Source organism: Dromaius novaehollandiae, chromosome 1 (genome assembly GCF_036370855.1).
Source record: "Dromaius novaehollandiae isolate bDroNov1 chromosome 1, bDroNov1.hap1, whole genome shotgun sequence".
Classification (NCBI taxonomy): domain Eukaryota; kingdom Metazoa; phylum Chordata; class Aves; order Casuariiformes; family Dromaiidae; genus Dromaius; species Dromaius novaehollandiae.
Genome location: NC_088098.1, coordinates 15,024,048 through 15,039,576, shown reverse-complemented (window position 1 = coordinate 15,039,576; position 15,529 = coordinate 15,024,048). Strand labels below are relative to the sequence as shown.

At 41.1% G+C, this 15,529-nt stretch overlaps 1 protein-coding gene across 7 annotated transcripts in view; it reads right to left on the bottom strand.

The window, feature by feature from the left end:
• The window catches only part of TAFA5 (TAFA chemokine like family member 5), a 481,655-nt gene extending 476,448 nt beyond the window's left edge, over positions 1-5,207 (bottom strand). For 2 of the 7 annotated variants that reach the window (XM_064506183.1, XM_064506174.1), the window contains exon 1: positions 4,626-5,207. In XM_064506183.1, coding sequence (XP_064362253.1) covers positions 4,626-4,737 — 112 coding nt within the window. In that variant the 5' untranslated portion in view covers positions 4,738-5,207. The remainder of the gene's footprint in view (positions 1-4,625) is intronic. The other 5 variants (XR_010387614.1, XM_064506193.1, XM_064506210.1 and 2 more) reach the window with 5 other exon arrangements.
• Positions 5,208-15,529: the final 10,322 nt, after the last annotated feature.

The following is a 15,529-nucleotide window of genomic DNA, read 5'->3' as shown; positions in this document are numbered from 1 at the left end:
TTGTTAAAAAAAAGAAAAAAAGCAGAGGATGTGATCTGGATGATAATAGGATCAGTAATAGGAGCTGCAGCCCCTCATGGAGAGGTCACTTGCTTGCATCTGACATAAATCAGTAGTGACCATTTATCATTTGACAACTTCAGCAACTATGTGTGATGTTATGGTAGTGCATGTTGGAGAGGTTTCCAGGTGACAGTCTGAGCTAACTGACATCCTTACTGGGAGTAGCATAAAAGTGCACTTAGGCCTGAAGACCACAGTATTGTTTGTTTTCTCTAAAGACAGTAATTCCAGAACAGTACAGTGAAAAAATTGTACTTCTCAAATAAGCAGCCAATGTGTAGGAATAGGATCTGTTCCAGATGAGGTCAGTATAACAATTTTCATGGGAATTATTTATATTTTGCATAGTACCATGTCAAATCTTTGAGATCTTTTTAATTTATTTATACTAAGGGTTTGATTTTTCTGCTCAACAAATTCCACCAATTTAAATGGGAGACTCCAGAATCAGTCATTTAATATGACCTGTCAGTATTTCATCATTGCAATGTTTTTATTTTGCATTCAGCAAGCAAAAGAAATAACGAATGAGGAGAACATTTCCTTTTCATCTCTCATAAATGTAAAAGAAGTTGCACATCTCTTTGCAAAGCATAATTGTAGAGTTACAGGAAAAATTTTGATTTTGGGCTTTTTTTTTTTTTTTTTTAGTATTATCACCATTGATTCAGCATAAATACTGGGCTTCATCTAACACTGTCTTCCAAATGGAATATTTAAAACAGGAAGGTGAATTTTCCAAATAGCATTCAGTTTTGGTAATGCCTTTCAATAATCTGCTTTTCTAGCCCTAAACAGCTATACCTATCACACCTTGGAGATGTAATGTTCTATTCCTTATGCTTATACAACAGTATGAAATAAGGAAAGTCAAAAACTCGTAACTGCCACAACTTTGCTAAAGCTGAATCATACATTTTTAGAGAGTCATCATTTACATACAAAAAACATACCAAATATGAGCACCTCAAGATTTACAGCAAAGCCAACTGAATAAATGCACTCAGAATTCACTCTGATTTGAAAACATGCTTAGATTTCTGATGTAGCATACAGCTTTGATATCACGGAAAATTTTCTTAATTTGACCAAACTTGCTAACATGGGAACATGTAAATACCAGTTACAGAAAAAGAGAAAAATAATTCCATGTACTTTACATGAATTACTTTACTTTTACAGAAACAACTTAAAGCTTTAATTCACGTTAGATACTTCTCCCTGGTCTGCTACTGTTCATGAAACAAGTATGCTGAATTCATGCCTGGAATCAAAAAATTTAACAGCTCCTCTAATTTTGAATCGCAGTTAAAGGTGTTCACGCTCTACCAGGATAGTGTCTTTCAAGACTGTTTTTACATTTACTTATGTTTCTGGTAAGAAAACATAGTCGGTAGTCATTATAGAAGTGGGCTTTTAAAAACAGACTATTTTAGCTACTTCATGTTTTCCTTCTTCTGTTGAGAGCCCACTAAATCAGAACATTTTTCTTTGGGAGTAGAATATTACACTATATTTATCACTATAGCAACTAACCTAATTGATTTGATGCAGGTTTCTCTTCTACCATAGGATGGAGCCACTATCCCTAAGTATAATCTAAACATTTAAGGAAGTAAAAAATGGTCAACTCATCATTTTACCATGACAAAGAGAACATAATTGGCTTCAGAAATTAAAGTATAAATTAAAGTCTCATGGCCTGTACATATGTATCCTGGACATGCTTTATAAACATCTGTTTAGCTGTCAAGTGGAACTGAGAGCATGGTATTCACTGCTTACTGCCACTAAGGGATGACTGTGCTGTACAACAAATATATCCCCAGAAATAAAAATTCACACACTAATAAGGAGAAGGCGAAGAAACATTCACATACTGATTTTGGGATTAGCTTAGTCAGGCTAATAAAGCGGGAAAGAAAATAAGCAAGATAGACTGAAAGTTTTGCTTATAGTGTTAAAAAATAGAGAAAAATAAAAGTTCTGATTTTTTGAAGCTGCAGAGTTTGACATAAGTACAGTAAAATGATACAGTGTGTGATAATCAGATATGAGGTACTGTAATTACTTTAATAATATATCAACCTTACATTGTTTTCCACAGAAGTTTGCTTGATGTAAGAGATCTAAGTTAGCATACTTCCATATATCGAACTATAAGATGTGTGAAAAAAATATGGAACACCTTACATTCAAGCAAATACTTTTCTTTTACTTTTTAAGAAATACAGCAAGACTGTTATCCTTAGAACATTGCTACCCTCCAAATTATGTTTTCCTTCAAAAAATAAAGTATCAGATGAAAAAGGTCTGAATAAACCCTAGATGATTTTGAAAAGAATTCATAAAATTTATTAGAAATAACTACAGAATTTTTTCCTTGATTTTCAGACATCTTCATCCTTTCCACAGGGCAAAAACTTTTTAACAATTTTTCAAATACTATAGCAACCAGATGAGATGTAAATGATGCTTCATTAACATTCGGAATCACAGTTATCAAATCAGTGAAACATTACATAAATGATGGAGTGTTTTGACACTGCATATTTTATGCTGCATGGTGTTCTTCAGCTCTATATGGCATGAAGAGTGTACTACATGTTTGAGGAATACCATCTACTCTGGCTGATAGAAGTCATTAGAAAATGGTCATTTAAGCACACCAGAAATTGTCTTCGTACATCAGCTAACATTTGCATTGTTCAGCATCAGTAAATGATACCAAAAATAAGTAACGAACAAGATCTAACAATTCAAATTATCAACTTCTTTCCTTCACTCCTTAACTCCTTCAACTCCACTGCTGAAAATAAATCATTTTTACAGAGTCCGAGTTTACAGTTAACTCTTTCCTAGGGTATGTTTATAGAAGGTATATTCACAGAAGAATTCGGATAGTCTCATAAAAATCCTGGGACCCTCCAGAGATGTCTAATGCAAACTTAGTATTTTCAGCTACTATCATCCAGCTGAATTCTCTCTACACTTTAGCAATTTATCCTCCAACATGCATTTTCTGAGGCACTTATCTCCCAGTATGCATATAAATTTTATTTTATATATATTTATATATAATTTACATATTTTAAATCTCACTAAGTTGTTTAGAGCACCGTCTACATTTATTAGCACATCAAATATGGCATTAAGCACAAAATGGAAGTATTTTAAAGTGTGGCTTTTTTACATGATTTTTAATGAGAAGTATAATGCAAAATGTATTAGATTACAAAAAGAAATTACAGAAAATGTTATCGATGGAATAAGCCTCTTTCACTGTTAAGGCAGTGAATGAACGTTGTCAGTGTCGAGTCCCTGTAACATGCAAAGTAGTGAACTAAAGCTTATTCTATCCAATTACAATCTTGTTTCAGAAAAATAAAGAAATATCTGTTTTTCCAACCTATGTAATAAGGCTGGGGGGAATGCAGTTGAAGGTTAAGAAATGCAGCAGGCATGCTCCTGAAAACCAGAACCCATTTCCCATTCATCAAAACCTGCACCTATACAGCTCAACCTGACAAGCCTAGTGCAAAGTCATTTATGCTACAGCTAATGAAAGGAATACACACTACAGGTAAATTACAGATCGCAGTCAGCTCAGGCTGGGAAAATACAGTGTAGATTCATTTTGGCAAAGTTGTGCTAGTCCCTCCTGATAAATTACATTTTTAATTATTATTATTATTGCATAGAAACAGTTTTTTCTGTTCTTCTTGCTGAAAGATTCCCACTCTGGTACTATGGACAAACTTGAATTCCCCAGCAGCGCGGGCATTAACTGTATTTATATTACATAACTGCTTGAAAATTACAGCTGCTGAGAGCATTAAAATGAAGCAAGAAGAAGTAAAGGTGTTTTAAAGCATTAATACTGCAGACACTTGATTCCTACAGATGTCAAATCAGTGCAATTAATGGGCGGAGAATCTATCAAGCCTGCAAAAGAACTGTACAAAACTCAACTGATAATCTCTGTAGCAGCTCTAAAGCCGAGAGCGTGGCTTTACTGTGCTGCTGAGGATACGCTAAGGCAGCTCTGGGGCTGGTTCCAATGCAATTTCACAGTCAGAGAATCACACACTATCCCAGCGATGTTAAGACATCTGTCACTGGACCAAGCACGCGCTTCCTAAAGGAATTAACATAAACAAAACAGCTCCTGCTCATGGAGAGTGGATTAGAGTAAGAGCGTGCATGAAGAGGGAGCAGTCCTGAAGAGAGCTGGTAACATCTGCTAATAAACAGCAAGCACCGGATCACAGTTACTATGGCTAAAAAGTTTGTTCACAAGATGCAAGAAATGCTTCTGTTTGGATCTGAAATGCCACATCTGCAACCTAGGGACACCTCATGGTCCCGAGAAACAGCAATATTAAAGCGTCGGTCTACCTGCTTTAGCATGGGGCAGTGGGGAGAGGAGCGGAGGTGAAAGTGTAACGCGCAGGAGCTAGGCCTGCCCGCTGCAGACCTCAGCCTTTGCCCAAAGCGTCACCTCGGACGGCAAGGGCGTGGATTCACGTCCAGGAAAAACACCAGGACAAATATGTACTTACTGCAGTAAGCGATTAGGAGACTAGCCAGGATCATGATAGCCCAGAAAGTTGAGGACATGCTTGGCAAGGCGTTGGCATCTTTCCTACTGCTTCTCCTGGGAGATGGAGCCATTGAAGCCACTTCCCCGGAGGGGGGGAAAGTCAGAGAGGTTCACCAGCCAGCTCTCCCCTTGACTGATGGCCTTTCTCCACGCGTAATCCCAAAGCAAGGCATCTTCCACTCCGCGGGGGCTCGTCAGCAGCAACGCGGTCCTGCCGCGCGGAGCATCTTCCAGCCGCAGCGCCAAGGCGACTTAGAGCGTGCAAGACTTGGCGGCCTCGGCCAGGCTTCCTCCCATCACCGCGGCGGGACCGCCGGCGAGGTGGATCTGGCGGGGGACGGGAGCGCCTGGCGGGATGCCGAGCCTCGGCGCTGTCCCGCGGACGAGCCTGTTTTTTCTTTTTTTTGTTTAACTTGCAGGAGTTGTGCTGCTGGTGCTCCTTCTCCCGCTCTCCCCCGCCCCCAGAGGTGGCTGCCCTCGAGCAGGGGGCCCGGCCGAGGCGGGGCCGCCGCGGGAGCCCGCGGGAGGCCGCCCCGCCCGCCGCCGCCGCCGCCGCCTTAGGGCGCCCCCAGCTCAGGCTGTCGCCGCCTCACAGCCGTGGGCAGCATGGCGGCCGCGCCGCGGGTATGGCGGCCGCGCCGCGGGCAGCGCAGGGCAGCGCGGCCGCCGCCGCGGGCAGCTCCGCGCGGCGAGGACAATCCGCTGCCGAGCGCGGCACCCGCCGAGGGGGCAGGAAGAGGAGGGAGGGAGGAGGGCGGCGGAGAAGGAGAGGCCGCCGGCCGGGCAGAGAGGGGCCCCGCGCCCCCGGCGAGTCCAGCCTGCTCGCTGCCCCCCGCCGGCCGCTCCTCGGCGCCCGCGGCGGGCGGGACACTTTACAACGAGGGTCGGCGGCGGCGGCGGCGGCGGGCTCCCTCCTGTCGCTGCGCCGCTCTTAGGCTCTGCCGCTACAGCAGCGCCAGCCCTTCGAGTAAAAAGGAGGAGGAGGAGGAGGAGGAGGAGGAGGGACGGCGGTCACGCCCACAGGTGAAGAGCGCACGGAGGGAGCGGAGCGTCCTTCCCCCGGCGGCGCGCCACCTGCCCGCCGCCGTCGCCGCGCCCCGCTCCCGCCGCGACGCCGTCGGCGGCGCCTCAGCCCCGCGCGGCGCGGACGGGGGGCGGCGGGCGGCGGGCGGCTCCCCGTGGCCCTCACCGCGGCGGGGGCGGCGGCGGCTTTGCTCTGCGTTGAAGCGGCGCCTCGAGGGAAGCAGCCGGCGCCCGGCACCTCTGCGCGGCCCCGGCCCGCCCGGCGCGCCCCAGCCCCTGCTGTACCGTCTGGGCTGTTCCGTGCCTTGTCTTCGTCTCCGGTCCCGGCACACGATTGTTGCCACTGTAGTGGCGGTGGTTGGCAGTGTGAAACCCAGTTTAGGGGGCTCCAGCACCGCATGTGCCCCAGTGGCCTTTGTGGTGATAATAAAAGACCTAAATGTTTTAAGAGGGACCGGGTAGTTGAGCTTTTCCATCTAGCTCCTCCCTAGCGGTGTCCTCAAATTAGTATTTGAAGTTCTGCCCAAGGTAGTCGCATGCTGGGCTCAGACAGGATTGGCAGACTAGAGGAGGAGCTGGGTCGTGGAAGGGTATCCCCTTGTGTGCTGTTCGCATAATGAAAATACCTGGAAAAAGTAGATCGAGTAGCTCCAGGTTTGTCTGATTGTTTGTCATTTACATATCTGGACGTATAATTTCAAGAGTGATACATTATTTACAAGACAGGAGTATAGGGAATTTTTCGTACAACTACACCTGACCTGACACTTGGAACTAGGGTCAGTTTTGCACCATGAGGACCTCGTTGGTGTATTTTCTTTGATTTCAAACTTGCTTTTCTACCAGAGCAGTTTGCTCCTGAGCTGGTAGGGCGGGAGGCTCATACGTTCAAGTAACGCTTTGCACACATGATTCTGGAACGATCATTTTGCTTTATGTACAACTTCCTCGTCCAGAATGTCGCTTGCCTTAGTCTTGTTTTTCAGTGGGAATGTCTCTCCTATTACAGTTGAAAAATACAGCATAGGACAACTTGAGCATTTAGGCAGCATGCAAGCTTTATTCTCCACCCACCCATACCCTATAAAGGAACATTTTAATTCTCTTTTGTATTTAGAGACTAAATCTTTGGGAAACCTTCTATCCCTTATTTAGACACTAGATTTTCTTTGTAAGTCAATATAAATTCCACAGCTCCTTTGGTATCCATTGAAGTATTACTTCAGCCTGAAGTTTTAAAGTAGTGCTGCATAACGAGATTCTTAAAAAAATAGGGACTTTCAAATTTCCTATTCTCAGAACAAATGTAGTTTAGTATTAGGCAACAAAAATGCCTCAGCATGATGTGCTGCTTTTCATTGCAACTCCAGGACTAACATGTAAATTAAGCGGGTTTCTGCAAATATGAAATGAAATTTGATTTCTGTTACACCAGTGTATATTGAGCATACTGTTGAATGATATATTTTAACTATTACAAAAAAGGAAAAAAATCTTAGTAGCTTGACAAGAGATATATAGTATGGCATATATAATCAACTTTAAAACCACAAGGGATAGCTACAACTGTATTATGGGCTGCTGTACTTTGCAATATAGTCCATAGAATTTTATACAGTAAATCTTACAGTTTACCCATTAAGCTGCAGTTGGACAAGAGATTTTCCCTTGGACATTACAGGCTAGATGAGCAGACAGTGAGGTGGATTGAAAACTGGCTGAATGGCAAAGCTCAGAGGGTTGTGATCAGTGATGCAAAGTCTAGTTGGAGGCCTGTAGCTAGTGGTGTCCCCCGGGGGTCAATACTGGGTCCAGTATTGTCCAATTTCTTCATCAATGACCTGCATGAAGGGACAGAGTGCACCCTCAGCAAGTTCGCTGATGATACGAAACTGGGAGGAGTGTCTGATACACCAGAGTACTGTCCTGCCATTCAGAGGGACCTGGACAGACTGGGAGATGGGCAGAGGGGAACCTCATGGAGTTCAACAAAGGGATGCACAGAGTCCTTCACGTAGGGAGGAATAACCACAGGCATCAGTACAGGCTGGGGACTGACCTGCTGGAAAGCAGCTCTACAGAGAAGGACTTGGGGGTCCTGGTGGACAAGAAGTTGGCCCCATGGCCATTAATATACCCCTGTGGCAAAGCAGGCCAATGATATCCTGGATAGCACTAGGAAGAGCATTTTCAGCAGGTTGAGGGAGGTGGTCCTTCCACTCTACTCAGCCCTGGTGAGGCCACATCTGGAGCTCTGTGTCTAGTTCTGGGATCCCCAGTGCAAGAGAGACATGGACGTACTGGAGCAAGTCCAGGAAAGGCCACAAGGATGATGAAGGGACTAGTGCATCTCTCTTATGAGGAAAGGCCAAGAGAGCTGGGACTGTTCAACCTGGAGAAGAGAAGACTGAGGAGGGATCTTGTCAATACATTTAAATATCTGAAGGGAGGGTATAAAGACGATGGAACCAGACTCTTCTCAGCGATGCCCAGTGACAGGACAAGGAGCAGTGGGCACAAACTGAAACACAGGCAGTTTCATATGAACATAAGGAAAAACCTTTTTATTATGAGGGTGACTGAGCACTGGAACAGGTTACCCAGAGAGGTTGTGGAGTCTGCTTCCTTGGAGATATTCAAAAGCCATCTGGACAGTATCCTGGAAAATCTGCTCTAGGTGACCCTGCCTGAGCAGGAGAGTCAGACTAGGTGATCTCTGAAGGTCCATTCCAACCTCAACCATTCTGTGATTCTGTGATATCTTCAGCTTTCAGTCTGAGGAATGGGAGTCATGATTACTGTTAACCTAAATCAAGCCTGAAGCCCGATACAGAAATTAGTGCTTTGCTAATTCTGAAAACTGACATTGTTTACTTAAAAGCAGGTTAATTCTGGTGTCTTAGAACTATTCAGTTACTCAGAAAGTTAGGTGCCGCTCACTGGAAGCAAGGGGTTCAGAGTTGGGGTCTTAATGTTTCTAGCCACATCTGCCTGTAATAATCTTACGTAAGGAATATTATATGAAGAAAGATTTTCAGACATTACATTCTATTATGATTCTCAAAGACAAGCCTCAAAACCTCACTTTAAAAATAATTTTATGTTGCTGTTGATATGTTATGAATGTGTATATTTTGATTTTGAGCCCCAATAACAGTCTCGCTGTTCTACACTATCTTATATTAGAAAGTATCTCACTCCAGAGTATTACTCTCAGAGTAAAATTCTACTCAATGAAAAAGTGGCAGAATGTGACCTTAAATGAATTTGCTTGTCTCCATACATAGATTTTCAAGGAAAAAAGGGGAGGCAGACTTTAATGTCTCCCTCTTCTCCCACTCAACTGCAGTATTTGCACCTTTGAGTGCGCAGAGATGTAAAAACAATTAAACCCATGGACGGATGTCTGAAAGTGAACATACCTTGAATAGGAAAACAGAAACCAAATTAAGGGCTGTATATCAAGCTGAAATAAACTTGTCAGAAATCAGATTTATTCCCATGCCATCAAGGACACAGACCTTCTGTTCCGCCCCTGCTGCTGGCAGAGTTAGTACCTACAAGGAAATTAAAATAATAGCTCTGCTACTTATTGAGATAGGGTGTGCCGTTGGTCCCATTGAAATTGCAGACAAAATGTTTCTGTTGACTTGAAACGGGCATAGTTTCAAGCCTGCTGAATGCTATATCTCTGTGTCAGTTTGGCCATGATATGTATACGCACCGCTGCACCCTACTAGAATGTCAGACCTGTAAAGCATGTGCAGAGATGTTGACCTCTATTACAGGTGCAGCCTGCAGAGGATAAATACTAACATTTATATAGCACCAAGCATGTCAGTGGTGGAGGGAAGGTAGCATCAATTCTTCAGATCTCACAGGGAGACCTTCTGTTCTTTTTGAGTTTGCTTGTTTACTTTGACACGAGAAATTTCAAGTAAAATGTCGATAAATTCTAAGGCAGTGCACTAGTTTGTTTTACTTAATAAACAATCACCAGCCAATAATACTCAAGGCAGTACAACGGGGTTTGGCTTTAGATAAAGTGAAATGCTTCAGTTGATTCTAAATGTTGATTTTTAAAGACAGCACAGATTAACCTGTGAATAGTATTTATTGTTTAGATCTGTTAATTTCGATGGAAATACAGGCAAAATAGATGTTAAGTGAATATGGTCATTAGAAAGTCTGTTTTTATAGTATTAAAAACATAAAAACAGGAATTAAATATAACAAGAGCTATGTAATATGCACTTGTTATTTTATCTCACCAGAATTTTCAGAACAGTAGAGCTTATTACCAAAAAAGTGCTTTAACTTTATTTAAATATTTACAACAACATAGTTAAAAACCTCTGTATATATCCCTGTAACAATCCAAAGCATCTATTTAACATCCAGAGTAAGCATCAGAAAAAATGCAAGGGAACTGCAATTTTCTTCTATCTTTCTCAAGAAGAAGGGATCAGTGGAGACTGGTCAGGTGATACAGATTCATGGTTAAAGAAAGAACAGCATTTTTAGGTAGGAGATTTTGTGATATTTGCTATCTTTATATTTACTAATCTTAGGCTCTGTTTGAAGGGAAACGAAGGGTTTAAACTAGGTGCATACTTTAATGGTTTAGTGCCCATAACAGCCATCTAACAGGAAATGGTTTGCTGTTGGTTTCCATTAACCAGAAATTTATTGTATTTTTGACAAAGAGAGAGGAAGAAAGGAAGAAAGACAGAGAGTGTAGATGCATGCTGATTTCATTGTCAGGCTATAATTTAGACAGTGATTTCAGCCTTTCAAAAGCAGAAATCATACTTGAGTCTAAATGGCTGAGACCTACATATGTCTGAAACTATGGGATTGGGAACTGAGTTCTCACCCAGTATTTTAGTAAAAGTCTTTATTTTCATAAGTACTTTAAAAACTTATATAGAGAGATTTTGGTATGTGTTCATGCAACAGGCTTTTACCAAGGTCAAGGAAGCTGCCTGAAAACTGTCTGCAATTCTCTAACATTTAAGATGAGGGAGAAAAGAAAAATAGTCAACATATATTTAGAAGGAGGCTATTGACAATTCATTCTTTCAGTGACCAAAGCAAAGTCATACTGTTTTATTGCATGATATTGCTTATATGCAAGGTGCTGTCATTGACGAGCTTTTGCTGGCTATTACAGACCTATAGATATAATGTATCACTCATAGACTGTGCCTTTCCACTTAAGAGTTTCAAGCTAGTAGGTAGTATTTTTTTTCCCCTAGCCATTATTAATTTAGCTAGTTTTTTCACTCTAATTGTCTGCTAACAACATTATAGATATAGTTTGAAAGACTGTGTTCATGTGTTTCCTATTTAACAGAAAAGATCCTGGTAAGTGATGGGGAATTCTCGCTCTGTAAAACTAAATACTTAAAGTTGTTCACTGGCAGCTGTGTTAAGCTATCCAATTGTTTGCAAAAATCCAAACATAAAAAAGCATGGGAGTGACACTGGAAATATGCTGCCAATACAAAACATTTTTATACCTGTCTGTATAACTGATGTGTCATCACAACATCCCCATTGTCATTCTGACCCAATATTATTTATAGAACTCACACTAAAATGCAGAAAAAGTCTGAAGGAGAGATACTTCAAATGCATTTTAATTCTGCTTTCTGTCAGAGGCAAGTTTGCAGTTTTTATAAGAAACTGACACCAATATAATATCATATCAAAATATTTTTGCCATTTTTTTCAACGAAATCGTAGCTAGTGACCAAGAAATGAAACAACATTTTGTAAAAAATACTACATTTTCACTTAAATCCTTAAATATTGAAATGAAAAAAAACCCACAGTGAATGTTGATACACAGAAGCAAACAGCCAAAATGTCAGAGTTAAGGTTTGGGTTCTAATAAAATACAGCTTTTTATAAAACATACTAATAAAATGTTTATTTTTATGATGTGCGTGCGTAAGATTGTTTCTTTGCACTGAAGTAACTACAACCGATGTGGTGGGTAAGTATGTTTCTGTCACTTAGCAACCTTTACTGGCTTGGAAAAAAATATTTTTTGGTATCTGGAATGCTATTATTGAAAGTGTCTAAAGTTTAGCAAATTACTAAATCATTCAGAAGTGAGTCATTACCTGAGCTAGAATGATGCAATATACTGGATTTGACAGCAAGAACAGAAATAACTAACTAACTCACATACATGGATAATTTAAGAAGGTAAGTTATTTTAAAAAATTAGGAAAGAAATCAGAACATGAACCAGCAAACAAGACTGAAATAAATCCAAATATAGGAAATTACTTTCATTTCAGGAAATAGAAAAAGAGGGATAAGAAATAACTAAATGTGGGCAAATTTCTGTCTTGGAGATCACATAAACCATTAATCAAATTTGTTGTAGGTCTAATTTCATTTAGTATATTCAGATGAAAGAGACATTGAATTCAGTACCTGGTCCAAAGTGTCCAAAAGAAGCTGCATTTGATACATAGATATTAACATACAAAATTCTTATACCAGTAGATTTAAAGCAAGGAAAGAATAAACAACTAGTTCTGTAATTTATTCCATTTTGTCTTTCTTTGCTCTGATTCCCTTTTATAAATTTTCTTTGACAGCCATACCACATTTCAGTAACTTACACGTCGGCTAGGTGTTAAGAAGTGTACAATCACAAAAAAATCATTTTTTTCCTCACTTACCCCATGGCCTTTTTCCAGTCCTGTGGCAGATAGTTCCCCTATGCTGTGCTCTGTGAAGGAGAGAAATTAAAGTGTCTTATATATGCATACATACATACACATATGTATATTTATATACACATACTCAGCAACTACCCATTCGAAAGAAAAAGCACCAGTGCTGCTCTGGCAGCTACAGGACCCTGAGCTCTGTCTTTCAGGGAATGTGCTCCAAAGCCACAGAGTTACTATGGAACTGATTATCTCCTTTGCCGTGCTAATACGCACCAGACACGTAAGGGTATATGCAGCTAACTGTGTCTTCCCACCATTTTCTGGAAATTCCACCACTTCTTCACAAATCTCACTGTAGGAGAAGGAAGGGGTGGTATTGCCTGGCAATAAAATATATGGCTGCTTTCTGAGAGCTGACTTCTTTTGCTAACTAAGCCAATATTTTTCCTGGGCAGCTTTGTTCAATTGCTTCAGTATCCCTTATTTCCTCAGTTTCTCCTGGAACTGTGAATGGGTTTAATGATTTCCCTCGAAAATACTTAGAGCTTTTTTATGGAATACTCTCTTTGAAAGGGAAGGAAGGCACAAACATTTTAGTAATATATATCATTAAGAGCTCATCTCAGTGGTATGGCAGTGAATGCAGTCATGCTCTGCCTAAACTTGTATGTAAATTCATCATGAAGCAATATGTTTGACAGCAAATGGCAGAAAATTTCTCCAGAAAAACAAGAAATCTTGAAATAAACTAAGCAAAGCTGCAGATTCAAAAGCTAAAATTTTCATCTAAAACTGACAGGACCAGAAATTAGAAACTATCAGTTTATTGTAAAACATAGTGTGCAGACTGCAGCCTATGAGCCTGGTGGACTTTTATAGAGAAGCAGACAAGCTGTAAGTGATATGCTCAAGAGCAGACAAGGGGCTGATGTTTCCAGTGACTTTTCTGATCAGCAGAAATACATGGCTCATCATCAAACACATTCTGTTTCTATCTACTAAAATAAGATTTTAGATGTAAAGGATAGGAGAAAGGATACTAGAAGGTAGAAAAGACAACAGCAAGTTACCAAAAAGGAGCGATTACATTTTCTTTAGAAAGCTCCAAAAGGTGGATTACTGGATTACATGAGAATTTTTTGGTAAACTTATTGTTTCCTTTGGGTTTTGCGGTTTTTGTTCATTTGTTTGTTTGATTTTTTTGGCGGGTGGTGGTGGAGGTGAACAGGGGTTCTGAATTACAGAAGTGCTATTTTTTCATCAGGCAGTGTACCAATTTTCTTCTGAAGGTGCCAGTGCAATGTGCATCCTGCAAAATTATATCCATGCTGAAGGATGGCTTTGAATAAAATGTCTTTCACTGAGGGAACACGAAGCTCACAAAGTTCAGCAAAAGAAAATGCAAAGTCCTGCATCTGGGGAGAATAACCCCATGCACCAGTACAAGTTTAAGGACAACCAGGTGGAAAGAAGGTTTGCAGAAAAGCTGGGGTCCTGGGGTCCTTGTGGACACCAACTTGAACATGAACCAGCAACGCAACCTTGCAGTAAAGAAGGCCAACAGCCTCCTGGATTGTTGTAAGCAGAGCCTCACCAGCAGGTTGAGGGAGGTGATTCATTGCCTCAGCATTGGTGAGACTACATCTGCATCTAGCGCTGGACTCCTGAAAAAGTATGGGAGAGTACAAGACACACATGTCCATCTCTCTCTCTGGTAGCTGAAAGACATGGACATACTGGAGAGAGTCTGATGAAAGGCCAGGAGGAAGATTAAGGATCGGAGCATCTTCATAGAAGGAGAGGCTGAGAGCGCTGTGATTGTTTAGCCTGGAGAAGAGAGGGCTCAAGGGCATCGTGCCAATATGTATAAATATCTGATGGGAGGGAATAAAGAAGATGGAACCAGACTTCTCTGAGTGGTGCCCGGTGAAAGGTCAAGAGGCAATGGGCACAAACTGAAATACGTGAAATCCCACTTAAATATATTTGCTTTGCTTTGCTTTGCTTTGCTTTGCTTTGCTTTTCCTTTTTTACTGTGGAGGTGGTCAAACAATGGAACAGGTTGCCCAGGAGAGGTTGTGGAGTATCCGTCCTTGGAGATATTCAGGGCCCACCCAGTCAAGGTCCTAGGCGACCTGCTCTAGTCAACTTCACTTTTAGCAGGAAGGTTGGACTAGGCAATCTGCATCTCTACCAGCCTCAACCATTCTTTAAAAAGTAATCAAACGATACTAAATCAAGAAAAGAATTAGTATGTTACAAGTTAGATACTATTGTGCCTCTTTTTAAGGTATTTGACTACAGAGTAGCATCTAAGATTCTGAGTAACATTCAGCCTTTCAGATGGCATGGTGAGGGCTAGGTACCTCAGTACAGGATCTAAACACAAACTCAGCACATGGATGCAGTTTAAGAAATAGCTAGTAGATAGCCACTATAAAATACTGAGGACAAAGGCAAATCTTATTCTCTCATTAGGACTACAAGCAGTTTTCATTTGGGTCTCTATCCCAGATGTTATTCTTGAAGGTAGTCACCCATAATCCTTCCTTGTAACCAAATGTTGTGTTTAGAGAAGAATGAAGTGGTAGTGATCAGACAAATGCCACACAATGTCCTTAATACATTCTAGTCATTCAAACATCACATCAGGATGTATGGGAACTCAGTTCAGCTCTCTTCTTTGCTTTAGGCAAATCTGCATCAATCAATGGTTCTGTAATGGGGCACTTGCAATCCCTTTGGTGAAGCGGTGTCACTGTATGCACAGTAAATCAAGCCTTACAGGGCAGGAGGAGAAAGTATAAAAGTGAAACTGATTCTATGATATAGTTATGTGGATACTCACCTTGAGAGGAGACCAATCTTCTCTTGTCTAATCTCAGGACGGTTTCTGTAATTTGAACAAAGACTGTGTAACGTTAATTATGAAAAAGATAGGCCACTGAAGAAGATTTAAATTAGGAAATTTTGATTTAGTTGGCCTTACCTTCCATGTTTTGCCTGTGAATTGGATGATGCCTGGTTTAAGTATGTAACATTCATGACAAATTTGGTATCACATTACATATAATGAGATAACTGATGGAATTGACTCTCTGACATTGAATCAGTTTCCAACAAACAAAAAGCTATTTTTTTCTGC